At 43.2% G+C, this 27,993-nt stretch overlaps 1 protein-coding gene across 6 annotated transcripts in view; it reads left to right on the top strand.

The window, feature by feature from the left end:
* Positions 1 to 27,993, top strand: part of PPARGC1A (PPARG coactivator 1 alpha) — a 291,472-nt gene that overhangs the window by 191,693 nt on the left and 71,786 nt on the right. For 4 of the 6 annotated variants that reach the window (XM_074349734.1, XM_074349718.1, XM_074349733.1 and 1 more), the window contains exon 2: positions 5,991 to 6,170. In XM_074349734.1, the coding sequence (XP_074205835.1) occupies positions 5,991 to 6,170 (180 nt within the window). Of the gene's footprint in view, positions 1 to 777; positions 1,039 to 1,147; positions 2,044 to 5,990; positions 6,171 to 27,993 lie in introns of those variants that run through there. The other 2 variants (XM_010963049.3, XM_074349725.1) reach the window with 2 other exon arrangements.

A 27,993-nucleotide genomic window follows, 5' to 3' on the forward strand; every position in this document is an offset into this window, starting at 1 on the left:
CTAAGGCAGTTAGAGGAAATGCTACATGTATGGGGGGGCGGAAAAAAAGGCAGCCGGGAAACTACGCTGATCTAGGCAGAGCAGCACTGACTGTATTTGCTAACACTTGTTCTCTGAGAGCCTATGAGAGAAATGGAAATAATCAGAAGGAATCTTAAAGGATGGGATTTTCTTGCTTGTTCTCCTTATATGGAGCACAGCAAACTGCAGTAAGACTTCGGGAGCTGGTATTCCCTACTGCCACGGGCACAGCCGATTTCTGGGTGGAGGAGTTTGTTTAGACCGTAACAAATATGGGCTGTTTTGTTGATTAAATAAGCAAAGCAAAAAGAAAAGAAAGAAAAAAGTATGCCCCCTTCTCTGCTTTCAAACACTTCCCCCAATTAGAAAATATCTCATAAAAATGCATCATGTGATAAGATCCTGCTTTAGTCCCAAACCGAGTCCATTTGGATGTCTTAGAATTTGAGTCCTTAGGGAGTACACATTTTAGCTGAGACTGGAGTTACTCTGTCATGAAACAGGGAGCTTTGCCACTTGCTTGTTTTGGAAGGAAAATAAATTAAAAAAAGATTGCAGGGGATTTTAGTTATTATATGGCCAGGGCTCCGTTTAGAGTCAGTGGCATTCAAAGCTGGCTTTAGTCACAGCATGATGCTCGAAGCCTCCAAAAGTCCAAGTGTTTCCTTTCTTTCTTTCCTCTTTCTGTTTTTTTTTTTCTTTTTTTTTTTAAGCGTTACTTCACTGAGGCAGAGGGCTGCCTTTGAGTGACGTCACGAGCTTCAGCAGCAGGCAGCACAGGAGAAGGGAGGCTGGGTGAGTGACAGCCCAGCCTACTTTTTAATAGCTTTGTCATGTGACTGGGGACTGTAGTAAGACAGGTGCCTTCAGTTCACTCTCAGTAAGGGGCTGGTTGCCTGCATGAGTGTGTGCTCTGTGTCACTGTGGATTGGAGTTGAAACAGCTTGACTGGCGTCATTCAGGAGCTGGATGGCGTGGGACATGTGCAACCAGGACTCTGTATGGAGTGACATCGAGGTGAGCTGGGGCTGGGCTCGGCACTGCAGCCAGGACCGAAGCTTCCCTCGCGATGCAATTATTCCTGTAATGGGGGAAGGGCTTGGGCTTGGGCGAGGAGAGGAGAGGAGGCAGAAAAGTAGCCCGGGCAGCAGCTTTTGGAAGGGAATCTCTATCTTATCTCAACTCCAATAAGTTTGCTATTTTAAGGTGGCTCTGAGATACCTTGAGCAAATCAAAGCTTAGCTGCTGTCATCAGTATCTGTTGCAGTTAGAAACTCTTTCCATGTGCCTTTGGCTCTGTTTCTACCCATATGCAATATTTATGCTCCAAGATATTGATATGAATCAGAGGCTAAAGTCTTTCCAGTGGTGTTTAGTGGCCTGGTTGGAAAAATGCCATTTCTATTTATAATAAGATAAAGATAAAAATATTAAAATGGATGTGCTCAGATATAGTCAGTTTTGACTCTAGTCTGGATTTTTTTTTTTTTTCTTCTCTCTCTGTTCATCAGACAGAGAACTCACAAAATCCTAAATAATCCTGCTGGGCTATTTTAGATTGCTTTTCCCACAGAACAAAAAACAACAAAGCTGATTCCTTTAAAACTCCTGTATGTGGTTGAAAGCTTTGGCCGGCAGATAAAAATATATATATATATATATATGTATGCCTTACAGTGCAAGGTTTTCCATTCGCCTCGGTGGCAGGGAAGCCAATGGTTAAATCTCTCTGTACCACGGAGAGCTGCCTGAAGCCGGAGAGAGAATAGAGTTTATGCAGGACGGTGTGTGGAGCTGCTCGCTGCTTGTGTAAAAATAGACGGCAATACATCAATTCCAGCCTCTGCTGGCTACAATTCATACAGGGGGAAAAAAAGCGAGCTGGTTTCCTCGTAATCTCTGGAGTCTAGAGTGACTAGCGGGGGGGACGGAGGACCGCGGCGTGTTTGCATTCAACACAATGGAATGTTCTCGGAAAGTTTGGCCAACTTGGGAAACAAGCGAAACTTTCTGTGGACTCTGGTGAGATGGACCCGAATTGAATTGCAGGGAGGATCTGGGCGGCTAACAATGAATCTGGCACAGGGCTGGGAGTGCGTCCTCTGGGAAGCTGGGGGCACGTAGGGTAAGGGGAGGATCAAGGGCTACACGTGATTTGATTAAATAAGATGTCCATGTGGTGTGGCGATACACATCTAAAGTGAAAATAATTTGGCCGAGGCCGTCGGCGAGTGCATTTTTCCTATCTAGCGAGGCATGCCCTGGATTCTTAACTCTTCGCTGGGTCTGCAAACGCTGGCTCCGTTTACCCTCTCTCGCCTTGGCAGATGCCTCTTTGCGGATTGTAATTGTTCTTATCTTCTTGTGATTTCTCGGTAAGGGGGACTAGATATGGATAATTCATATGGCCTGCAGCTATTATGAGTCAGGGTTCCAAGTGGCTTCAAAGTCCTCATTGTCTTCGAGGAGCTGGAGTGTCCTGTGGGTCGCTTGCCTGGCTGGGGCTGTGGGGCTCAGCTGCTGTAGTTTCATTTTTCCATCATGTATTATTCCTGATGCCGCTAGGAGTTGATTGAGGAACTAGGTCCTATGGAAATATGGCAGATTTATTTTAATCATCGGAGTTCCTGCAGTCATTTTCAAATACGCGTCAGAAGCATTGAGAACAGTGACCCTTTAATTTTGCTCTTCAAGAGGTGAGGTCTCCGGCTAATTGTCCAGCCGTGGATTGAGTTGTCCGGCCGGCTGAGACCGGCCAGTCGCTTTTCTGTTGCACCGGAGGCAGCAAACTGCTAGCAGCCCTGCCTTCCCGGCAGCAGCCCTGGGAATCACCTCCGCCAGCTAAAATATTACGAGCAGCAGGTAGCGCAGGCCGCTTTCATTTTTTGAATCATTAATGTTTGCTGTCATCCTAAAACGTATTCTGCCCTTTTGCACATAATGACAGGACAGCACATTGGTTAATAAAGGCCTGTATCCCTATGGCTACTCAGGGTCTCCAGTGCTTCAGTTTAATGAAGGTGGTGTCCAGTAAGGTTACTAAGATTGATAGGCAGTTCACATGACACAAACTCCACTAAGACTGTCACTCTTTACTGACCCCCGCCCTACCCCCTAACCCTGTCTTGACTAATTTTTTTTTAAGAAGTAAGATTCTTTTCTTCATTAATGTAATGAATGTGGCCAAGTCCACTCTTTCTTCTCTCTCTCTTTAAAATTTACCATCAATGGCACAAAAACCTCCAAAAGGTTAATGGAGAATTATACTTAATTATAATGATTCATTATCATCCGTGCAGTGAAGCTAATTTATTGTCGGCTCCTTAACTAAGAGAAAAATCTGTTGGGGTGAAATAACGTACAATAATTAGCCTTTTGTGTTTAGTGACTGCTTTATCCTCTTAAATCTTATTATAAAATTAAGGCTATGGTGGCGAAAAAGCTGTCATAGTTGCAAAGAAGCAGTAGAATGTGTCTCTGTAATTGCAATAAAGCACACCTGTTACAGATGTATAGGGAAGCAGTAAATATCAAGATGTCAGCTGAGGACAGTTACAGGGCTTGGACGGTTAAGTCTGGCATCATCCAAAGGCCAAATATAAATTAATAACAGGAACACTTGCTACCACTAATGTGTTTTAGATTATCAGGATAATGCCACATTCAGAAGCCCTGATTTTATTAGCACGTCAACATTGGCAGGAGCAAAGGCACATTTTTCAACTATAACATAAAAGCAAAAATGAGAGAGACAGAGAGTGAGAGCAAAGGAAAGGAAAGAAATCTGTGAATTACAGCAGAGTGGAATACACAAAATGGATCTGATCTTTTCAGTAGTTTTCAAAAGTTACTGAAAAATACATCTTTCTGAAAGGTTGAAGGGTTTTGAAGAAGCCATGCCCCGAGAGGGTTGTTACAGAGACAGAAGTCGCTCACCAATCGGTAGGGCGCTCTCAGCATTCCAGGACATGGGCTCTAAACGAGGTTCTCCACCCGAGGAATTTAAGCCAGACATAGAGATCCTACGTTTTCTAACTTATTTTTAATTTTTGTTGCTGTTCCTGTTGCTTGTGCTTTGTATTTTAAGGACTGTCCCTCCAATCCTAGTGGTTTTGGCACCACTGAAAAAGTTAGCGCCTGGTCTCTGAGTCACCTCGTCTTTTGCAGTGGAGGAGTTAACGCTGCGCGTTTGTGATTGGAGGACAAGCAGTGGGCAAGTGCGGAGGCTGGGAAGTGTTACACCCACAACAAAACACGAACATTGTACCAGACGAAGTCCCTTCAGCCCAGCCGCCACTTCCTTAGAAACCTTGTCAAGTATACCAATCTGTAACTTTAGGCTAACTCCGATAATTGAAAAGGAAAGTCCAATACAATGATAAGGAAGGAGATGGCCCTGTCTTTGCAGTACCTCTGTGCCTGCAACCTGGGATCCCACTGGGGCCCGTAGTCTTAGGGAGGAACTGCAGGAATTTTCAGGCTCCTCCCATCCTCCCCTTACGAATTGCTGACTCCATTACCCAGTACCTACTTCTCAGCGTGGCGCTGACGATCACACTGCTGCATATGACCCGTGTAATGTAGCCTGCCAGGGATGACAGGGGTGCCTGGAAAAAAAAATCCGCATAAAACTTATTTTATTCAAAATCTAAATGTCAAGCAGCGTCTTCAGCTTCAGGCCCCACTGCTGCCTGGATGTGAACAAGTTCCCAGCAGCAATCCCGACCTTGGAAGGGAGGGCCGAGAGGGCATCACCTCAGAGTGTGCACCTGCCGATTTAGACCCCTCAGCTCGCAGGTGGACGAAGTCCCTGGGGCTCTGGCATCATCAGACCCCTGCAATCGGAAGTTTCCGCAGGGTTCTTCACAGTTTGCAGTGATGAATCAGCAGTCAGATAGCTGGTCTGAGGTTAGAAATCTACCTCATTGGGAAGGGGGTCCACTTTCCTTAAAAAAGCCACAGTATGAAACACTTAAAAGACCACCTACTCTAGGCAAGAAGGTGACAAGCAGTCCAGTCACCATCAAGGATATTTTAAGCCTCTCAAATATATTGAAATCATTTTTAAAACTCCAAAGGGGAAAAAAAATAGTTTTTGTGAATTCACTTAGAGCACAGTTGAGGCATATATAAATGATGAACAAAAAACGTAGTTGTGGTGTGCCCTACTGGTTTTTCTTTTCAGACGTCAGATGATGCCAATCATTTACATACATACACACACCCACACACCAACACACAAGACTTGCAAGTTACACATAGTGAAAAATACAAAGGGCATAAAAAAAAGATTTTTGTTCTTCCTCTCAAGGATCTTGCTTTTGACCTGTTTGAAATGAAGTTCAGAGGCTCATGAAAAAAGATTTAAATAACAATTCAACAGAACCATAGACAAGTTAAAGGACTTTGCATCATTAGTTGCTAAATGAATTACACGGATTATAATGGTTAAAGGGAGAATGAATGGAGAAAGTTTTCCTAGTATAGTTCTTATATCCTATTTTTCATTTAGTAATCATTTATTTTGTCTTTATTATGTGTGATGACAATTCCAAGGTGAAATCAAATTTGTATCCGTCTCTCAAAGGAGTTATACTCTGAGGATAGAGTGAAATTTTGCATTTGTTAATCAAAAAATAATTTGAAACTTGGTAAAGTGTTAACTATCAAAGAGGTGCAAGCAAATCTAGTTGATTTCTAACCGGGTGAATCCGAGAAGGCTTCATGGAAGCGTAACATTGACCAGGGATTTAGAGGTAGAATTTTGGATGGAGTGGTTCGGGCAAAGTACCCTTTGGGAGCAAAGTAAGTTAAAGAATTTAGGGTGTTTTTCTGGTGACTAAAACCCTGGAAACCAGCTTTGGTGGTGCCGTTGAATTAACCAGGCTTAATTCCTATCACATGCTATTGCAGTTTAATAAATTCCTGCAGTTAACGAAAGCCTTTTTCCCCCCTCCTACCTCCTGCAGTGTGCTGCTCTGGTTGGTGAAGACCAGCCTCTTTGCCCAGATCTTCCTGAACTTGACCTTTCTGAACTAGACGTGAACGACTTGGATACAGACAGCTTTCTGGGTGGACTCAAGTGGTGCAGTGACCAATCAGAAATCATATCCAATCAGTACAACAATGAGCCTTCGAACATATTTGAGGTAAGGATAGCCCTTGGTGAAAATTCAGTTCTCGTTGAACTTGACTTGGGCCACACTAACATCCTTGGCCTGGAAGCGTAACGAGTTCTTACTTTGCTGTCACCAAAACACTTTTTCCCAGACTTAGGCACTTCCTGTTTTGTGGAAAAATAATATTTGGAAAACAAATGGACCTTTTATTTATTTATTTTTGAGAACCAAGGCCCTAAGGACCCACAGTAGAGTACACCAAACTCTGTTGAAAGACAAAGGGACTATGGAAGAATGAGTGACAAAGAAGAACACGTGTCTAAACCTCTTTATTCCTGTCTGTTTCCCACAGAAAATGGCACCTCATGTAAATTCATACAAAATATAAAAGAATGCATTCTGTTTAACCAAGGTCTATCTTGTGAAGTAGGTGAGCAACTCGTATTATTACGGTCGCATTTTTGATTATAACTCCGATTTCTCTATGCTATGGAACCTTCGAAACCCAGCTACTCTAATATTTACTTACAAGTGAGTCAAAATTAATTTACCTTTTGGCAGTGAGAATTCCCTCCCAGACTCTAGACTCTTCATCATAAGCCTACCCTATAAGAAAGAATGCTAATCTGCACCTGCTAAAGGGTTACTTTGAGAAAAGAAGTTCTTTCTCACAAGATCAGTTCTCATTTACTTGGAGATAAATAGTTTCCTATGGGACAGACATTAAGTGGGTCCTCTGGCAAGTGAACTGAATAACGATTGTCCAGTCAACTTGTTTTCAATACGACAACCACCAGCCCCTCCATCACCATCTAACATTTTCTACCTACCATGTGCCAGAGTCCATACAAAGCACTTTAAATGTGTTTTTTATCCACCAGCAGAGACATTTCTTATACTTCAGTGTTATTTGGTTGAAATCTCGAGTCATTAAGAAAGCCAATTTTACAATATTTATTGAGTTTTTCCAGCACCCGGCACATAAAAGGCACTGAATAAATGTTTATTGAGTCATTAAGAAAACCAATTTTACAGTATTTAACTGAGTTTTTCCAGCACACAGAAGGTGTGGAATAAGTGTTTCTTGAATAATGAGTGAATGATGGATATAGTGTGTTCGTAACAGTAATAATAATAAGAGAATGGCCAACATTTTGGGACACTCTTGGCTTTATGGATGCCGCTGCACTCATCCCTCAAAGCAACCTGTAGTTTAAGTACTATTCTTATTATTCCCATTTTACATATGCAGACAACGAGTCTCAGAGAGGCTAAGTGATTTTCCCAAAATCACACAGTTGATAAAGATGAGGGCTTTGAACCCCAAAGTTATCTGACTTCACAGTCTATTATCATTGATAAAAATAGAATAACGCTGAATTTGGGTGACAGCCATCCTTTACAAAGACATATCAAGCTGCTTCTTTGCTCAATATATTTAAAAATAGAACAGAATCTTTTCTTTCAGTGTTGCTTGACATGGGAGCAGGTATATAGCTGGTGAGCCGAGGTGGCTCTAGGTTCTGTCGACGGCCAAGATTTATAATACGTCTGGAGCATTAAGTGGGTCTTAGAAGAGTGCTTAAGGCAATGGAGTTAAGGCTGGGGAGGAGGAATCAGATGCAGGAAACACTGAGGGTTTGTGGTTAGTTATACTTTCCCAGGCTTCTCAGCCGGGTCCTGGAAAGTTCATGCGAGGACTTGGCTGGTTCGAACTGGTAAATTGAACATTCCTCATTCAGTACACTTGTCAGGTTACAGGCCCATTTTAAGTCATGCTGCATTAAATAAACAGTACTTGAAAAAAATGTCCATCTCTATAGACCTCTTATCTAAAAATCTCAAAATCGGCTATTTCGTATTGGGTGAGTGCCATGTATTTTGTAGAAGATGGTTAGGGAATAACTAAAAGGTGGGGGCAGGGGTGGCATGGCAGTCAGTGCCTCCCTGGTGGGCTGGTTGCAAAAAATACAACTTTTTCCGTGTCTTTATGTCCCCATATTTCGTGTTGTGGCACCTGCCTGAGGTACTTCTCATTTACACCTTTGGGAGACTTAGTCCAGCAACTAGTTAGGTATCTCTAGGTGCCCAGGCTACAGAAAGACACCCCCTTTTGTTTTCTAATTTAACTTTCGACCCCTGACAGAATTGTTTGCAACACTCTAAAACGCAAGGTTTATGTCATTCAATCTTTCACTAGGTCTTTAAACCAGAGATTCTCAACCAAAGGCAGTTTTGCCTGCCCGGGGACGCTCAGCACCGTCTGGAGGTATATTTGATTGTTAGGACTCGGGGCCGGGAGATGCTCCTGGCATTTAGTGGGTAGAGACCAGAGATGCTGCTAAAAATCCTACATCGCACAGGATAACTCCCCACAACAACGAATTATTTGGCCCCAAATGATAACAGGGCTGAAGTGAAGAAACCCTGTTTTTTTTTTTTAAAAAAAAAAAAAGTCACTGAAATTCCTTTTTAGAAAACACTAAAGATGCATTGGTCAGATTCCCGAGAGAGAGCATAGAGTTAGGATACAGGATATGAAGAATTAGAAGCTGTGTAAAATTATCGAGATGGCCAGGGTCTCGGGACTGATACGTCCGGAATTCTCTCAGTGGCGGAGAGCAAAAGTGACTGTGTAGATAAATCCCCGTGACAGTTTTCTCTGATGTCACCAAACCTATTCCTCTTTGTCTATGCAAAGGGTGAGGCCATATGTGGCAATTCTCGTCGTACACACGGCAGCAGAGAGCTTTCTCAGCATTTGCATACAGCAGGGCTGCCGCTGCCCTGTGGCCTCCAGCGTTAAACTCAGACATCTTTTCTCTAACAGGGGAAAAAAAAAGTGTGTTTTGAGCATAGGTAGAATTCTAAAATTGTATCTTCCCCTCTTCCCCTGTGAAAGCTCCGTATGCACCAGCATAACCCTTGAATGGCGACGGCTTTTTGCTCCTACCAAAGCTGCCTTTCCCGGAAGGCTTTTTTTTTTTTTTTTTTTTTTTGCTTTTCCCAGTGCCTGTGACTTTAAACCTCTCACAGTGGACTTTCACCTGTGCTCCCTCACTTTCTTCCTGCCTCATCGCATTTGCGAAGGCCTTGTACTTGAGCAAGCCCAACAGTCACGGTCTCTGCCACCTCTGATCTGCCAATAACAAGCATTATCTCCCTCCGGTTCCCAGAATAAAATAAGGCACCGAGGAGTTAAACCCTTTTCCCTGAGTTAAGGAGCACATTGATGACACCGCTGGAAACTGGCCACAGGATTTCTGAATTCTAATCAAAGCAGGAAGAAAGGGGTACTTAGAGTTACAGATAGGATTGCAGAATGTTGAGATGCTGGGAATAAGTAGGAATTTCTTCCTGTGGCCTCTTCCACACATTGGAATCTAAGTTTAATTTTTATTAAACTTAAGAAGAAGAAAGGATGAGATTGAATGTCACAATTTGGGAACCGGTGTCTCCCTGAGTGGGAGCAGTTGTACATGCTGGTTGTGTAACTGGGCACGCAAACAGCGATCTCTGCTTGCACAACCTGTGTTTGGATGTGTAAATGCAGGTGACCAGGTATGATTCAGAAGCCACTTAGCAAAACAGGACATGAGGCCTATAGGTACAGCTTCCAGTGAATCCGAGCCATGTGTCAGGAAAACAGGATGCTGTCCCTGGACCGGCTGGTAGCAAGATTTATGTTTCAGAATATTGCAACACAACTTCCTTCTCTCTGTTGCTTTGTGCATTGTTTGAAAGAGGAGAATAAAGAGCTACTTTTACAGCACGGCAGCATGTAAAGCTGGGTGGCAGGGGGCTCTGTTAAATAGCACATTGGCTCTGCTGGGACCCTGTGGGCCACCTTGTCTCTGCTTTATTTTAACCTCTGCTTTAGTGCCTCCTTGATTCCACTGAATGGGCATCTTTCATTCATTGGTCTGTTACTTCTGCATGCAGCTACTTGGGGTTCTTTAGAACACGGTGAGTGAGAATGTAGCTGTCTCTAGGTCATTATTCATAATACGTCCTGAAGCGTGCCTTTGCTAATGGCGAGAGAAGGGCTCTCAACTGTGGCCAGCTTTCACGTCGGGTAATTGCTGGAACTCTCAGGAAGGTCTGATATTGCAAACTTTTGCAAAAGAAGAAGGGTGGTTTCCTGTTACCTGTCTGTAAGGTGTCCTGTTCTATACCACCAAGGGAATGATGGGTGGAAGCTCTCAAGAGTATTTGATCATTCTGGTGGGAATATAGATGATTTTACATTTTTCCCTTTGACTTTCAGTTATATTCTATTTTTTTTTCCTAAAATGGGCATATAGTATATACTTATGAAAAAGTTAAAAAAACAAATCTTGGCTATTCAAAAGACTGTGAGCATTTTGGGATTAGGGAACCAGCTTGTCTTGTTCACTGAAATTTTTCTAGATGTTTCCTTAGAAAACAGGGGAAAATACCTACTCGATAAATAATTGCAACCTAACGGGTGAGTTGACCACCACATATTTATTGATGGTGCAAACTGCGTTAGGTCATGTGAAGATTACATATAAAGTGCAGAAGACCTATTTCCTAAAGAACTTTTAATCTCGTTTAGGAGAGCAAATGGTGAAATGAAAAACAATTAGCAAATAATGGAAGACTGCGTATACAAATATACATATATATGTATATGTTCATATATTTCGGCGACTGGAGAACAATGGAAGACTATATATTCATGTATATGTGCACAGGTATATTTATAAACATAGGGTTTTATATATATATATAAGCAATTGGCAAATATTGCAGGACTGTGTGTATGCACATATACATGTAAATGTCGCCAAGGCTGATAAGAGAATAAGAGAGAAGTGCTTTCACAGAGGGAGAATGAAGCGGAGGAACTTGGCTTACTCAAAGTACAATATATATTAATGGCGATGTAGGAGTAAGGGAAGTATGTTTGGATTTAGGGTGGGTCCAAAATTACAGCAAACCGCGAGAACCCGGTTGGAAGTGTTCAGAGTTCCCACAACAGCAATTAGGGTAGCACTGGGGATTTTTAGCAGGAGGGCAATCTGATGGAGCTGGTATTTAAGAGAGATCCTTCTGATAGTCGTACGAGCTCAGGACAAGCAGGAAGTAGAGGAAATCTGACAGCGGGCTCTGCTGTCTTCCAAACCCCATGCGATGCAGGTGCAGGGAAGGGACAAGGTGACAGCAGAGGGGATGGCATCCAGGGAACAAAACTCGAAGCGCCTTGGAGGAAAATTCCATGAGCCCTGATAAATATGAGTTAGGTTAGAGAGGGAGGTGGCAAAGCATGCAAAGTCAAAAATACTCCAAAGAGAATCAGAGCCGCATGGTGCTCTCTCCCCCCGCTGACGTTTCTGCCCACCTTAAGGAGGACTTTCTTGGACTTGTGAGTCATTTTACGGAGGGGCTCTCCATCTGCCTGCTGCCTCAGGGGCAGAACATATTTAACCCCATCCACAGATTTACATGGTGTCTGCTTTTGCTCACTTGTCTCCTTGGAGGAAATTCTGTAGCCTTCCATGGTCATGAATTCCTGCTTCGGACTGTGCCCGTGGTCAGGCAGACTTTTCTATGAATGGCAAACCTCTTGGAATTTTCACAAAACAAACAGAGAAAAAAATGCGTGTCAAAACAACCTCACCTTAATTTAATCATCAGGAGAATAAATTCTCCTTTGTTAGGCGGGGAGACCAAATTAATTTACAATAATCACTGCTTGAAGATTTCTGGAATTTCCGATTTGCAATCAATAAATGTTTGTCATTTAAATTAAATTTACGGCCCACCACCAGATTTTTTGCCACACTCGGTAATGACACTTAAGGAGAACATAGACTTCAAGTAAGAAAATAATAGCCATTTAAGTGGGGAGATAATTGGCTGTAACGTGAGAACATTGAAGAATGTTGAAACTCATGGAGACTTATGGTGTATTTTAAAAATTTATGTTGTACTTATCTTTGCATTTGTAGTCTACCACAAAATTCCAAAGTCTGGGTATAAATCAGTTCGATGTTCATCTTGGAGAGTCACAAATCAGGAAGCAACAATCTGACCCAGCCTGTGCTGCTGTACTTCTGCTGGCTTATCTGGCAGGGAGACTCAATAGTGTTCTTGCGTGTGTTTTCTGTTTGGGTGTGTGTTCATCCACACACCTCACTGAAAGACCGTTTTAGGCTCCGATAACATCTGCCTTATCTTGGGAACATCTGGTTTATCACCCTGTTTCTGCCCTGCCATCATGCTGACCACTGGAAAAATACGGCTCAGGAGTTCTGACCCCACCGGGCCATGTTTCTGGGCATTAACCCCTCCTAATAAAGAGTAAGTCGCAGTGTGCCGGTTACCTGATACTTACCATTACTAACTTTCCTGATGATTGGCTTTTATTAGCATAAGCTGTGGTTACAAAAGATGAGGTCGGCTGCTGGGTTTCGTGGAAGTCAGTCTAGTTCTCAGCCATGTGCAGTTTGGAAAGTGAGAATCCAGGCAGTTCGTGAGGCGCTGTCATTGCAGGACGCGCTAGTTTGTGTTTTTGTGGCGTGGGGACCAGCTCTTTCACGTCTGATACTCCGGCCACTCCAAGAAGGAGGTGCGTCATTTTGTGAGCCTATCACAGGCTTGCCTCACCTCCTGGACCCACAGGTGGGTCATTTAACTAGAAAATGCTCTGCCTGGATATCTTTGGAGCCAAAAAGTGGAGACCCACATTGACAAGGAGGAAAAATTGGAGAGGAATCACGAAAACAGTGGCTCATTGCCCCTTAGGTTGACTTCAGAGGTATTAGTCGTGGTTAAAGTGATCAAGATTCAGGATGCTGCATGGGACAAACTGTCTATTTGTATAACAACTGTGTGTGCTTGCGTAGGAACCTCATACCTACGCCGTGTCTGTTTGTCCACGTCCCCATCTGCATTGCAATGTCGTGGAAACACAGCCCAGCAGATGGCTCACCTCTGAGTGAGATCAACACACAGAGCAGATAAAAAGACGAACATTAGAGACCCGAAGCCAAACTGTTCTTCTCCTGTTCTCCAGCCCAGACTTCACATCTTTAACAAGATTAATCTGTTCCTATAATTATGTGCCTGTTCTTTTCGCAATGAAAACTTTTATCATGGGTTTTATAAAAGGAATCACCTGTGATGTAAAACAATTCTGTAAGGGCCATTTTTTTCCCTTCTCTAACCTCTCAGGTTACTTTCAGGACTGTGTACCCTGAGGTAGAGTTTGAAGGCAAAGCAGGATTCTGGGTTTTACTGTAGCCTGTTGAAGATGCTGAAGTGCTCAAGTGAGAGCAAGAGAAAAGGGGAGAGAGAGACACAAGGAAATACACACTCTTACTCTTGGCTCAGGCAAAATTTTACGAAGATAAATGACTTCTTATCCATTATGCCATTTGTCCTAAAGTGATGATAGGAGGTACTTTTGTGCCTTTTCTGTTCCAAAAGGATAGAATCATTTGCATAGTTTCAGATTCTAAACACTGATACTTTGTAGACCTGCCCATCTCCATTACTAGGGCAGGTTATTCATTCATGGTTTGCAGCCAGATAGATTAATGAATTACCAGATCTTGCGTAAAATGACTTGGCCTGACTTTTAAACAACTACCCCCCCCCCTTTTTTTTTCTCTCTCTCTCTCTCTTCTTTTTGGCCAGTCTTGTGATTGGTGTCAATGGGCTCTAGACATCAAGCCCCCTCTAGAGTTCATATTTGTTTTTTCTTTCTCAGAAGTAGCTTTGTTAAACTATTTCCCCCCCTTTTTCATTCTCTTCCAAACTTCTGCTCAGAAGCAGTCAGTTCAAGGAGGTAACTGCAGGCTGATTAGGGAGGAGCAAGGCAACGCCGAAACCAAACCCTTGGTGGCCGATGGCGCTCCCTGTGCTGCACCAGCGCGGGTTCTCGGAGCCTGGTCCGCAGCACGTCCAAGTTCCGAGTGAATTCCTTGGCGTTTCTCGCACAGTGTGCAGAATTGGAGCTCTGAACTTTGAAGGAAAGCCTCAGAGCTATTTGCGAAGTGCGGGTGCTTAGTGAATACTAAATTACACGTAGGAAATCGTCTGCTGCTACCAGGGTTACTTCATTTTTATTCCTGACACAGACACCTAAATCAGAGAACAGTAACATTTCAAAGATTATGGAAGCAGTTTGGGTCTGTTCCAACACTATAATAGGATCAGAATTTTAAGGCCTTTTGTATTATTACCAATAGTCACTTAGTTTCTACTGCAGTGTACTTTGTAGGGAATTACAGCTTTTACTAAAAAGATTAAAATGCTATTATGCAAATGATTGCAGTATGTTATTATGTTTACAAATTAACATCCATGGCTCAACACACAAATTAACTAACTAGTCTATCTATGTTATTAAGGATTTAATAAAGTAACTGTTAATAAAAATGGGTAGCTTAGAACACTTAATAGGAAATGATTGTGATTTAACGCGGAACTCGAGCCTGGTGTTTAATGTTCTGGGTGATATTGTGCTAAAGTGAAGTTGAGCGAAGCACCTGGAAGAAACCAGGACGGTGAGAGGCGCAGAGCTGCTTGTCTGAGACACTGACGGCCACAAACTAAATAGCTTCCGGCGACAATGTACAGTGGGCCGCACATCAGTCAATCTAAGCAAAGCACACACACCACCTTCTATTAATAAAAAGCTCATTGAAATGATAATCGCCTTCCATTGCATGTTTGATACGTGCCATACGCACGGAGAGCACTTAACATTATTCCAAAATGGAGCTCAGCGCGAATTTTGCTGTGGCAAATGGGACTGAGCTGCAGAATATTGCCATGTGATAAAAGAGGAGAAGGCTAAGTTCAGACGAAGATGGCTGTACACACAGGCTGCAAATTGCTATTCCTGGCTGTTCATGAGAGATCATAAAAGCAAGGAGATAAGAACCGCCAAGGTCTCTGAGAAATGAATGTATGTGATTATATTATCTTGTGGGTTGGATTTACTAGACAGACCGTCACTTCAGTCCAACAGGAAGAGTAGAAAGAGATGTCGACGTTGAAGAGCAAACTTCACTGGCGTGGGGAAGTTCTAAAACACTCTGATTAAAATCTTTCAAAAGGGATCCAGGATTCTGGTCAGTGAATCCTTTGCTAGATCTCCAAACAAGAGCTGAGGGCATTACCTAATCTTAAGCAAACAAACAAACGGAAAGGAAACAAGAATTACTAGAAAATCCTGGAGCAGCGTAATTCATATTTCAAATATTTTTAATTTATTTCTCTTAGTCAAATACAGATTTCTATGTAAACAATAACCCTTTTAGGTCTACCCAGAAACAAATAATTAAATGAAATAATAAATAAACTATTATCCTTTTAGCTCTACCTACAGAGGGCAACCAGATCGGGCTTCTCAGCGGGACTGTCTGTGTGTCCTCAAACATAGGAGCTGGGAAGCAACCACAAACTTGGTCAAGGTTTGTGCCCTGCATACAATACAAGCAATTTATTTTGTTCCAAATAGCACCTCTGTCGTTGGGAAACTACTTATGCAAATTTTTGATATCTAGCCTTAGCAAGGCGCCCGGTTCCCTCATTTTCTTCCACATTTGGATAAATTGTGTTGTTCTTCACTCTTCCAAATTTGTCCTTGCGGAAGCGAACACTTGCAAATTGGTTGAAACTTGCTCAGAGAAAGAAAGAAGGGGAGGAGAGAAAGGAGGAAACACCTTGACCAAAAACAGCGGCTGGAACAGCTTAGGATTTGATGGTCTGTGGCCTCGTCCTGTCCCCAAGCACCTGATCGAAAAAGTGGTACAATCCTGTTATGTGCGCGTTCCGGATCCCTTGCCAACATTCACCTGACATGACCAAGGTTTAAAGCACTGTGTGTAACTTTACACAGCACAGTGGAAATGTGCTCCTGTGTGTGTGCATGCACGTTCACATTCTTTTTTTCTTTTAAAAGGAGAAAAAAAAAAAGTGCTACTTGCCATCTCAGGGTGGTAAAATAATTAGTCCGGGAGACAAATGGCTTGGCCCGTGTTTAAACAGCGCTTTAAGGACACAGTGTTCTCACCAGTCACATATCTAAATACAAACCGGTGTCAGCTGCCCTGCAGACCAGAATGGAATAGCCTGCCTCACTCAGGTCATCATCAGGCCCTTCTGGTCGTTGTCACACTTCACATCTGTTTCTGGACGCCGCGGCCCCTTAAGGCGGCATTGGACTTCGTAAGAGCACAAACCACCCAGCTATAAATTGCCACTGCTGGAGTTATTTTGAATAAGTGTATACTGTTTCATATTTATAATGGTGAGGCTTCAAAATATTCACAGTGAATATATAACACCGATCAGTTCAACAAGCATGAAATTGTATGTTGTCAACTTGTCACATAAATAGAGTCATATTCCGGCTTGCGATAACGTTGAACTAACATTCTTTTCCCCCAGAATTGTCGAGAGGGTCACAAGAAAGTGGGGTGGTAGCACTTCCTTTGGGCAGATAAACAGTCAGGGCTATTGTAAAGTTGGTATTACTGTTGATGGATTCCTTTCTCCCCTCGCTCCAAAGTGCTTGCTTTTCCTGGGTGAATGCTAATTGGCTAATCTGGTGTGTTTGTTCTGTCATCCAATGGTATCATTTTCAGCCAGTGCTTGCAGGCTTTTTTGGGGTTGCGTATGTGTGAGTAGCTTTTTTTGTTCTCCTTTAAAGCAATTTTTTTTTCTATTCTTGTAGTGCGCGCATCAGTGCTAATTGTCATGAAATTCTCTAACTATCCTCTGGCAAGCTCTCTCTTCCCTCCAGTTGACTCTTAATTCATTATCAGAGTCCAGCGAAGGCTGGATGTTTTGATCAAATTTTCCCACGACAGAGAATTTAGAGAGGGGCAGCAAAGAAATGACTGTACTAAATGTGCAATTTACTGAAAGGAGAAAAAAGGGACAAAGGAAACATACTCATCAGTCGCCGGGGAGGAACCACAGAGACCGATTTCCACAGCGACTGATATTTTGGCCCTGAGGACAAACTGATGCCAAGTCCTTTTTCACTTTGGAGAAATTCTTAGATGTGTTCAGTCCTCCCCATCTTCCTTCAAATGGCCCGGAGACAGAAGACGGAGCTGGCTGTCTCTGCAATCGTATGGATTTCCCCGGTTAAGTTGCTAACTTTCAAACCTCAGGGCAGTGCTTTCAAATGCATATTGTACCGAGGAGTACGACTAACACCGGCCTTTGGTCCCACATCACTTGTGGTGTGGGTGATCACCGTATCTCATAGAAGAAACCACTTACTGGCCAAAGCTTCCAGTCTCCACCGTTTGCGTATTTTCACAAGTCTCCCTGCTTCTGGATTTTTTTAAGTGGCTCTATTCTCTGACTGATTTATTTACCTACTCATAAAAAATAACTACTGTCAATCCTTAGCATGCCTGTCTCCTTGCTACTTCCCAGGGATACAGTGGTCAAGTGTGGACGAAGTCCATGGTGCCGTGAAGTTCAGGGTTAGTGATGAGGACAGGGCTTTGATATCAAGCGAGATAAGCCCTCTGATAAAGAAAGCAAAGCGAGGACTTTCTCCACCTGTCTGTGTATCCTGGTCATTGTGAACCGATCAGCTCTGCCCCCCTCTGGGTTGCTGCACTTACCATCTGCAGAAATGCCTTCCCCTTGGAGTGGAATTTGGCTAGATTGCATTTCTCCTAGCTAGTGGGAACTTCTGTTCCAAACCAAGAGCCCAGGCGTAGGGTCCAATAAGTGCAGGGCAGTGGGACAGACTATTTGAAAAGGGCAGGGGGGACCCTAGGATTTATGGAGTCCTATGCACTGTGTATTGAGAAGCACAGCAGTTTGCTCATCAGAATTGCTGAGGGGAGATGAGAGGTAGCCCACCCCAGGGAAGAGAGCAAGCCTGTCGGCAGAAAGTTCTCCAGCCAGCATGCCAGGTTGACGTGAGTGGCACGCTGAGCCCTGGCAGCGTTCTGTGGGGCTCTTTTGGATGAAAACCATTTTGTACCAATTTAGGCCTCTTTACCTTTCTCTGTGAGAGTGATATTTCAGTCCAGCTAGAAGGGCTGACACACTTTTTGCCTCGAGGTGACATCCTGAACAGGCAGCTTTTCCATCCCTTCAAACTGTCTTTACGTCGTCTCATGGATGGTCCGACCCAGGGACCGTCCTGCTCCCTGCGTCCGTGGATGAGGCGGGCACAGGAAGATCGCTACCTGCCCATCCCTCCTCCTCTCCTCTCTGGAGGTGCCAGGCATTACATCTCTCCTGCACCTGATTCGGGTAGCTCTCTCACTTTCTGGTAAAGCTCAGGCTTCAATCTCTTCTCCCCAGTCCTTTTCTGAGAAGTTTATTTTTGCTTTTGAATGCTGCTTTTAGGGAAACAAGTGCCTCTATTATCAGAATGCCCTTGGTTATTCCACAGATCTTTGGCCTCAGGACACTAGCCATCTCCTTCGTTCGATGTGGAGTTGGAGCTTCTGTATTCCAGACGTAGTTCTCCCAGTGTCCAGGGATCCCCGCCAACTCAGATCCTGTCCAGAAATGTTCTCATGTCAGAATCCTCTTGTGTCTTGCCAGCTCATGCTTAGTGGGGACACCCTGCTCTCCTCTAAGCTGCATCTATCAGCCTGCCTTTTTCTTGTAGGCAGTGCTGCCCAATGGGCAGGCTCGTCTCCAGTTCCCACCAGAAAAGAGTCTGAGCAAATACCTGAGCGTTCGCATGCCGCTGCCATGCTGTCTGGGATAAGTGACTTCTCCCCGCCCCACGTCCCCACTTCCAGGACTCTGCGTGCAGTAGATTTGAGAGTTACATTAGGTCACGATGCCGCTTTCTAGCTCCTTTAGTCCTATCACCCGGCAATCCCAGCAATGTGGCTAAGGTGGCTGCCCCCGTCCTGAAGGAATTTGTGTCAGTTTCTCCTGGGACAGATCTCATCTGGACTGCTTTGCAATATTTGTTCCAACTGAAAATTCTGACAAAGATGTTCTGTCCACACAGAGCCAAAGAATTCTGCGTTTAGATGCATTTGGAGGTAACTGACTGTTGTCTGGTCTCGGCAGATAACTGCATCTGACGATCCACCTAGCGTGACCCATGCCCTGTTTAATTTGTCTTTGAATGGCAAATGTGTTTCTTCCCTGAGTCAGCAAAAGGCATGATACCCTCCCACAGTACTGTGTGACCTCCCTGCCACTTTTGTGACACTGAAAAACAAAACGTGGGCCCACATTTTCCCGTTAGTTGCTGGTTCATTTTTATTTCCAGTGGCACGCTTCATAGCTGAAAGAGAAGATGTATGTTCCATAGAGGGGATGCATTTCTCCTTGATCACGGTGGTTATTTTTATAATTCATATTATGAGACCTCATTTCTCTGGCCATTATTAACTTCGTATTATTAATTGTCTGAAGCACAGCTGAGAAATACACCATTTGTAAAAATGTCTCTGAGAAGCCAAACTAGATGCGGAAAAAAAAAATCAGACCCTCCAACTCAATGCATTTTCTCCCCAGATAAGCTTCTCCAGCTCTCACTTACCACTTGCTTCCTTTGGTTTTACCTGCAATTTAAACCAATCTAGTTATCTGTGTTCTGAGCACATGAGAGATTAGAAGAAATGATTTAGAAAGTGAATGAGCTTGTAGGGGCTAGGAGTGGGAAGCAGGACCTAACCAAAAGAGATGAGACTGAAAACTACACAAAGTAGACAGTCACTCAAAATATAACTGTCTGGGGCCGTTTCAGTTGTGGGCCAAATGTCCTATATTTCTTAGGGCTGTATTTCTAAATTCCTTCCTATCGTCATTTTACAATATTCCACAATGCTACAAAAATCAACTCTCATCATTTTTTAAGATGAGGGAAATATGTAAATGACTTCAAAATCTTCCCATTAAATGCTTTAATAAAAAATGTTGTGCTTAAGTGATGTAACTCCTTGATCCATCTGCACAAGTGCCAGTGTGGATCAATTCCTGATCAGAGAAAAATGAGGCATATATACAAACACACATACATATTTTTACAGCTAAAAGATTTTCACAGGGTCTGGGTATCATCCTGTCTTTCCCATGTAGTGGTACCCGATAGGAGAACACTCCAAGAAATGTTAAACTTCGTCATATAATCCATCAGATCACGTCCTCCCTTAAAAATTACAACTGTTAAATTTTCCTCCGATAAAATAAGACCACTGATTTTTTCCCCCTTGTCAATTGTAAAGCTCTTTAGCTATAGAGTCATTGGACAAGACAAATACAGCTCAGCAGAGTTATCCTTAAGTAAGTATTTCCCACATTAACTTAGAATGAAATTACCTATACTTTTCCCCTTCATTGCTTCCCTGCTCAGTCCCCAAATAAACCGCCACCCCAGCAATGCATAATTCATGTGTATATATTCGTTGAGAACACACTCAATTGTATGACCAGCACCATGAGTAATTTCCCTCCCTTTTTTTCCCATTTTGTTTGGAGATCCTTATAAATAAATCACCAACCGCAAGGCTTGCAAGACAATCGCTAAAATGTGCTGCTTGGTTTTGGAAAAAGGATTTTGGATCGTGTGCAGGACTGAGTTCCCTAAATCTAATTTCTGCTTCAAAACCCAAGGGAAGCTGTAATGGTGTCTTCTTTATCCAAACTCTCTCACCCAGCTCTGTCACATTTCACCGGAGGGGAGAGAATGGAGAGCTTGGGTTTCTCTGTGTGGAACCCTGCGCCTTGGTTAGGCCGTGACCCCTCATTTCATATTCAAACTTTGGCAATTTCAAAGAATGCTGTCCATCCTGACAGCCGTAAGCAGCCTGGCTCCCCAGGTACCTTCCCACACTTCTCCTTTGTATGAAGGCATTTGCGCCTCTCTTCATGTCCCTTTCAGGAGTAATTCTTCCCTTGTTCAATTTTTCCCTTTCTCTTTATGGCTGTCATAATAACCCCCGATACAGTCAGGCAGCGGTGACCCTGTCCATCACTCACCTGCACACTATTCTTGAACCAGTGGATGGTCCCTGAGTGACCAGATTAATTGTGCCTGTGTTGGGCCTTTCCACACGACCTTTCATCCAGTAGCATAAAAGCCGATTCCAGGCTGTGTGCAAGCTGGCTGCCCGGCCGTCTCCATGTCCTCCATGGGGCCAGGCAGGGGACAGGAGAGTATCAATGCAAATAAAGTGCGAAGCACTGAGAGGAAAAGGTGTGCAGTTGGGGGTGGTTCTCAGAAATTAAATCTATCCTCCTTTGAGGGCTAGTGGAAGTAAGTCTTAAGAAGTGAGTCAGAAGGAAATTTTCCATAGACACAATTTCCATAAACTGTGTTATAACAATGTGCTAGACTAAAGGCTGATGGCTGTTTGGGTCTGTGTTCACTTGGAGCCTTTACTGGGCAAAGGATAAACTATTAAATCCCTAAATTTAAGAAGGTATCAGTGGCCCCTCTTAGGCACAGAAATGAGTATTTTTTTCAGGTATACAAAAGAGCATCTTTTCCTCCTTGTGGAGGTCTTTGCAGGGTGGCCATAGTGTCTCTCAAGCTAGATTACAAACTGCACAAGGGAATGGATGTGTACACCTTAAGTCGTTGTCTCATCACCTTCTCAGTGCCCAGCGCAAAGCCATGCATATTAGGAATTCCATCTCTGATGTCTGTTAATAGATTTACAGTGGTTCTGTCATATCCTGGGAGAGGGGAAGAGGGAGAGAGAATAAAATGACCTTCCCAGCCATTCAGACCAATCATGCTAAAAATAAGACTTCTCAAAGATCTGAGAGCAAGAGATGGTTTGTAAACAGAGCCAACCGTGACAGCAGTATGTGTGCACCTGCCAGAATGGCTGTGAACTCACCTTCTACTTCACCGGGATTTGCTCCACAAACTAAGATATGTGGGGGTTATAGTGGCAGTCGGGAGCCACGTGGCTGTGTTAAGCCAGTGAGTGTTGCCACATAAAGAACCCATTGTACATCTGCCATGGGTGTCTTCCTCCATCCGGCTGAAGAGGGAATATTTCTCACACTTGATGAAGAGCTAAAGAATTGGTACCTCTATGGAGGTTCCAGAGCATCAGTGTAACTCTGCCTCTGTCCGAGGGACCTGGGAGCGCACAGAAACGCATGGCCACAGGTCCCCAGCCTTCAAACTCCTGCAGATATTTTGTTTTTGTTGTAGTATTTTTATCAAAAATTGCAATGAAAGAATTCACCTGATGTGGAAAAGTGATTGCCCTGTTGCACAGGTTTACGGTACCATAGTTCTATGGCAGTTACCTGACTTCTTGGAAGAATCAAGCCCAGGGGCTAGAAGGAAGTGGTGGGGTGGTGAAGGAAGGCTAATTTCCCAAGGCAGTCAGGCTTTCCGGAAGTTGTGAATGTTTGGGCCTTGCTTTTGTTTAGAGGCTGGGATCACGGAAACCTGGGTACAAAAATAGCAAAGAAAAAAGGACCCCCTCAACCTGAATTTCTTACTAGTTTCTGTACAGCTATTGAATTCATGGTCATCTTTGCTATTTTAGCAAAGACCTCAGTGAGCTGTCTTGGTTTAAAAGGGTTTAAAAGGCAACGGTTTACCCAGCCCATGTAGGTAACCGTTTAGGCTGGCGCGTGTGTTAAAATTCAGTCTGCCCTTATGCAAAATGCCCTAATACAGGAATTTATTGTATTCTTTCTTAAGTTGACCCATTTCTTGACCATTTAAAGTGCATCAACTATGTGCAAGGCACTAAGCTGGGTGCTCAGAGTACAAGGGTGCATTATGTACTTAATAAGACACAAGACTTGGTTGTCTTGTGAAAAGACACTTAAACAACAAATTATAAGGTAATGGGGTGGATTTTGTGGCAAAGTGGGAAATGAAGTGCCATGAAGACACAAACAGAAGAGTAAAAATGTCTGCTGAAAGGATGAAAAGGGAGGAAAGTTTACGAGTGCTGGTAGGTTACTTACTTGCAAGACTTCAGACGGTAAACATGCCCTTATCTATTTATAAAATGTATCAAAGTGCATCGCTCATCTCTTAGGAGGAAAGCAGAATGATCAAGAAAAAGGATGCACACAGTAGGCTCTTGATAACATTTAAAAAATGAATCTGCCTTCTAACCAGGCCTTGCTACGTCACGCGTGGCAGTCCGCTAGCTCGTGAGATTTTAACAAAAGCAGCAGAATTAAGGAAGAATTCCTCAGTCAAGCACCCTCAGCGGTATCTCTGAGAGCAAATGTGACAAATAGAATCAGAAATGACTTAAATAGCGACCACAAGCCAAACTTAAAAAAAAAAAAACCTTGAAAAGACCAAAAATGGAAACATATTACAGTTATCTGCATTCCCAGTACAGAGCAAGTTTGTTCGTCTTTAAGATAATTCTCTAGTGCCTGCTATTTTTAGACCAAGGGTAAGCTCCTTTAAGAGTCTTTTGGCATTGCATCCCTTTAACCTGGCCTAACAAACTAAGCCAATAAGCTGTCTGATTTTCCTCGTCCGTCCGGGAGGAAGAAAGATAGCTAAAACAAACCATTTTCGGGGAAAATGTTCAGCCTATCTTGTATTAAGAGCTTTTTTCATATAGAGTTTTAAAATATCCCAATATTAAGTGTTGCTGGTCAGAGACCAAAATGTCAAACTTTGCTGTTTTGAAATTGTAGGCTCATGGTTATAAAAAGAGGATTTTATAGGCCAGTCTAATGGAAATAAACATTACTCCATTACCTTCAGTAAAACCAAATCTTAACAGTTCAAGCTATCGTTATTAATGTCTATGAGAAGCAAGAAACGTTTCCAGGGGGGTTTATTTATTTATTTTATTTATTTTTTTTTTAGGCAAAGAAAGACCAGCGAGCTGTACCATAGCAAATGAAAGTTTTCTTAAAGCTTTCTCCTCAGTGACTTTGCAGTGTGTAATTTAAAAGCAGAAAGCAAAGAAAATGCAGTTTTAAAACACGAGGCTGGCTGTTTCTGGTATCTTTGTTTCTTAGATATTAACAACTCTTTGTGAGACTGTTGCTCTGGCGATTCTTGTCTGTCTGTCTCTATAAAGTACGTACAGCTTTATCAGCTTTCTATTGTTCACAATCGTATGTGTGTTTGTGTGTGTGTGTGTGTGTGTGTGTGTGTGTGTGTGTGTGTCTGGAGGCATGGGTGTAAGATATCTGTTTAAATCATATAACCACAGGACCACAGGTGTGGATTCCAACCCTTAACAATGGATTATCTTTTACCCAGTTCATCCAAAAGAATGCTGCTAACCATCAAAGTTCAAGCTTGTACCCAGATGGACCAGTTTACTGAAAATTCAGAAGACTGATTTTGCCAATTCAGTATGTGGTTGATTTTAGCCACAGATGTTACCGTCAGACAATGGATAGCTGGATACTTATGGAGTTCATAGTGTACGAAGGTGTTATGCCAAGTGTGGTGGCAGGTAGAAAGGTGTTTAAGGCAGGACCTCAGTTCTCAAGGTGACTTGTCACTGAGTTGCAGAAATAGATAACCACGCCCACGCAGTGGCAGTTGGAAATGTTAAGGACATTTATAGAGATCCTTCTATGTCCCAGATACCATGTCTAGGTTTCCTCTCTTCCAGAGGGATTCTACCTCAATTACCAGTCTTCTCATAAACATTTCATCAGGCCCCTGATAAGTGCCCCGCCGCTCTTCTTGGTTATGCATGGTTTGTGTCTTCCTTCAGATTATGGATTTAGGAGTTAGTATTTAACCAGAACTCAAACTCCCTGGTTCCCATCACTTCTCCTCAGTGTCAGTAGGATGGAATTGCCATTTTCAAGCAGGAAGAGTCAGAAACACTGGCCAGTTGCGTGACCATCTCCAGGATATACTTGCTTTCTTGAGATGCTCTATTGACTGTTAAATGACCACACTGTGCCTGTTTCTGCAGAGCACTGGTGGGATCTGGGTATTCTTTGCCCTGCAATTGCGGTCTGCTGCCAACGAGGTCTGCTGTTTTGTGCTTGGCAAGCTCGCCCCTGATCTTTAGTCCCCTTTAAGACCGGCTGTTAATCTTTAGCACAGGCTGACTCTGCAACACGGCGCACACCAGGTTGCCTAACTTCTTGTTTGTGTGCTCCCAGGGATCAGAAACCAGTTTGCTGTTTTTCCCCCAAACCACGAGCCTTGGGGTCACTGCCTCTGTCTCCCTGTCCTCTGCTGTCCATGTTCAGTCTGTGGCTAAAAACTGTTCTTAGGCGAATGTTCATGTCTTCCTCCATCATTTCTTTTTAACTCTCATCAACTTGTCCTTAGTGGTCAGAGCCTCCTTTACTACCTCCCTCTCCCCTCTGGCAGGGTCATTCCCAGCTACTTCTGAAGGCATCGTATGCTGCATATGCCCTATTTGATTATGAAACCCACAATTGTGTTTTAGACTCTTCTGCATGCCTAGAACTTTCCCAGAAACTACGATGCATATAAAAGAAGTATATGGACTTTAGGGATTATCTTGCTTTGGGAATACAGAGATTTATGAGGAAACAAGACCTATGCGTAGGACACAATTGACAATGGGTGCAAAGTGGACGGTCATTCAACAAAGCCCTATTCCAGGCACCATGTAAAAAATATGAATCAGTGATCTAGCCCCTGTGTTCAGTTTCCGTCAGAAACTAATTGTCCCACGAGGGAATATGTGACCATTGACATGAGGTTAGCAAGCTCTAACAGTTCTAGGATTGGGAAGACATCCATAGGACCTGTGGGGGTAGAGAGATGCCAGGCTCATGGAGGCAGCCTTCTGAAATAGATCTTCAAGATGGTGAGAGATTTCCTTTGGCAGAGAGGAAAGGGAAGTATTTCAGACATCAGTTTTCATCTCATTGTTTACTTACCCCATGTTTCTTTACCACCTACTATGTGCCAGGATTTATGCTAACTGTTGGCATAACAAACTGGATAGAACAGAGACCCAAGGTAAGAGGAAAGTCATATGCGAGGAGGGCCCAAGGAACGACTGGGAAATAAGAACTAATCTAATTGGGTAGATGAGAAAGCAGGTACAAGTGAATAGAATCTTAGAATTGTACTAAATTAATATGAGGAGACCTTAGTCTAGCAGTAGGGAAACTGAGGCCCCAGCACAGTAGTGGATGTAGTTAACGGACGTGTGTAATGCGTAAGAGCCGTGGGTCAGGACAAGCAGCGGGGAGACGAATGACAGGGCTTGTTAGCGTGGAAGAAGTGTTATCTTGCACAGAGCTTGCAGGCAGGACCCCGGGGAGGAGGCTGCTGTGGTTTTTCAGGCTTGAGGTAAGAGGGCTTGAATTAGGAAATGATGGTGACAATGAAAGGAAAGGGTGGATGTGGGAGACTTTGTGAAGAAAGAATCGATGAAGATCTTTATCACAACAGGTGATAGGTTCAATGCTGTGGTGAGAGAAAAAGGAGTAAAAATGGCTGTGGTTTCAAGCCTGGGTGATTTGGGGGACTTTGGAAAATAAGAGACTTAGGGGAGGGTGTGGTTCGGGAAGGGAGCCAAGAGGAAGGATCTAGAAGGTAATGTGTGTAGACGGCAAAGCACGTGGGGCGGCTGCTCTTGGAAGTCTGCAAAAAAGCTCTCCTAATAGCTGAGCTTGGAAGCAGTCGTGGAAGTCTTCATGAGGATGGGTGTCTTCAAGGAGAGATTTGTTCAGCAGACACGGTGGGGGAGGGGTATCAAGATTCCCCTTCGACTTACTGAAGACTTTTCGCTTTTGCTTAGAGGTCAATAATTTGCCAGGCTTTCTCTTGCCAATAGCGATAGTAATGATGGGTATTTTTATGTGCTAGACATTGGCGCTAAACATGTTTTAATGTAAAAAAAAGAGTTTAATTCTATATATTTAACTTACTATATATAAATAAATGGGCTCGTCTAATTCCCCTAATCTCCCTGATGGGTTGGAAGTATTACTTCATTTTACTTTTCAGAAAGTGAGGTTGAGATGAGTAACTTGCCGAGGACCAAGTTACAAAAAGTGGCCCAAAGAACTAAGATTGCCTAACTCCAAAACTTGCATTTTTCACCGCTCCCTTCTACTGCCTCTTGCTTAATACCTCTACTGCTAGGCTCTAAGCTCCTCATCCCCTCCTACTCCCAGCCTTTTTCAAATTTTCCAAATGCCTGGGATTATTTCTGTCCCCTTGTTTGCAATGCTCCTGAATTTTAAAATCGCAAGAACCTCTCAACTTCAGGAAGTGTTCCCTGATTAATTCCACCTCTACCTCAACAGCTTCCAGAGCCCAGATCGAGTCTTGTTCGAGTAGATTTCATGTTAGTTATGGAGAGATCAACAGGAATCCATCCTGCCACAGCCTGGTCAGCAGACTAGAGTTTCTGTCCTACTGCCTGTGGATCCGAAGATGTTTTCATTCGCAGAGGACTGTACTCGAAAGCATATATTAAAATTGTGAGGCCAGGGACTATCTGTGATAGTCCTTGTCCCCACTGTGTATATTCCTGATACTTGTTGACTGATGGACCAATATTTTTGTTGGCATTTGGCTGAGAGGAAGGCAATTACCAAGTATTGATAATGCATCCTAAACTTGACTTTAAAGTTCTTTATTGAACTCTTGGGCATGTCTTCGTAAACTAGATTTGGTAGAATATGCCTATAAGTCTCCTGAAAGACAAGTTTAGTGGGGAATATAACTCTTTTAAAATGCAATTGAAAACTGGCGTGTTCCCCCAAATAAACTATTTCTTACAATTGCAGTGAGCTCTGATCATTCTCCTTCCCTTCGTGGGCATCAAATCATTTTGCATTTGTGGCTGTGCGCTTTTTTCCTTAATAGTTTGGCTTTTTGTGCTCCTGGGTTAAGGAGTAAAACTGTACCTTATTCGTCTTTTTTCTTATATATAATGCCTCACACATGATAGGAGCT

The sequence above is a fragment of the Camelus bactrianus genome, chromosome 2, assembly GCF_048773025.1.
Source record: "Camelus bactrianus isolate YW-2024 breed Bactrian camel chromosome 2, ASM4877302v1, whole genome shotgun sequence".
NCBI classification, from domain to species: Eukaryota; Metazoa; Chordata; class Mammalia; order Artiodactyla; family Camelidae; genus Camelus; species Camelus bactrianus.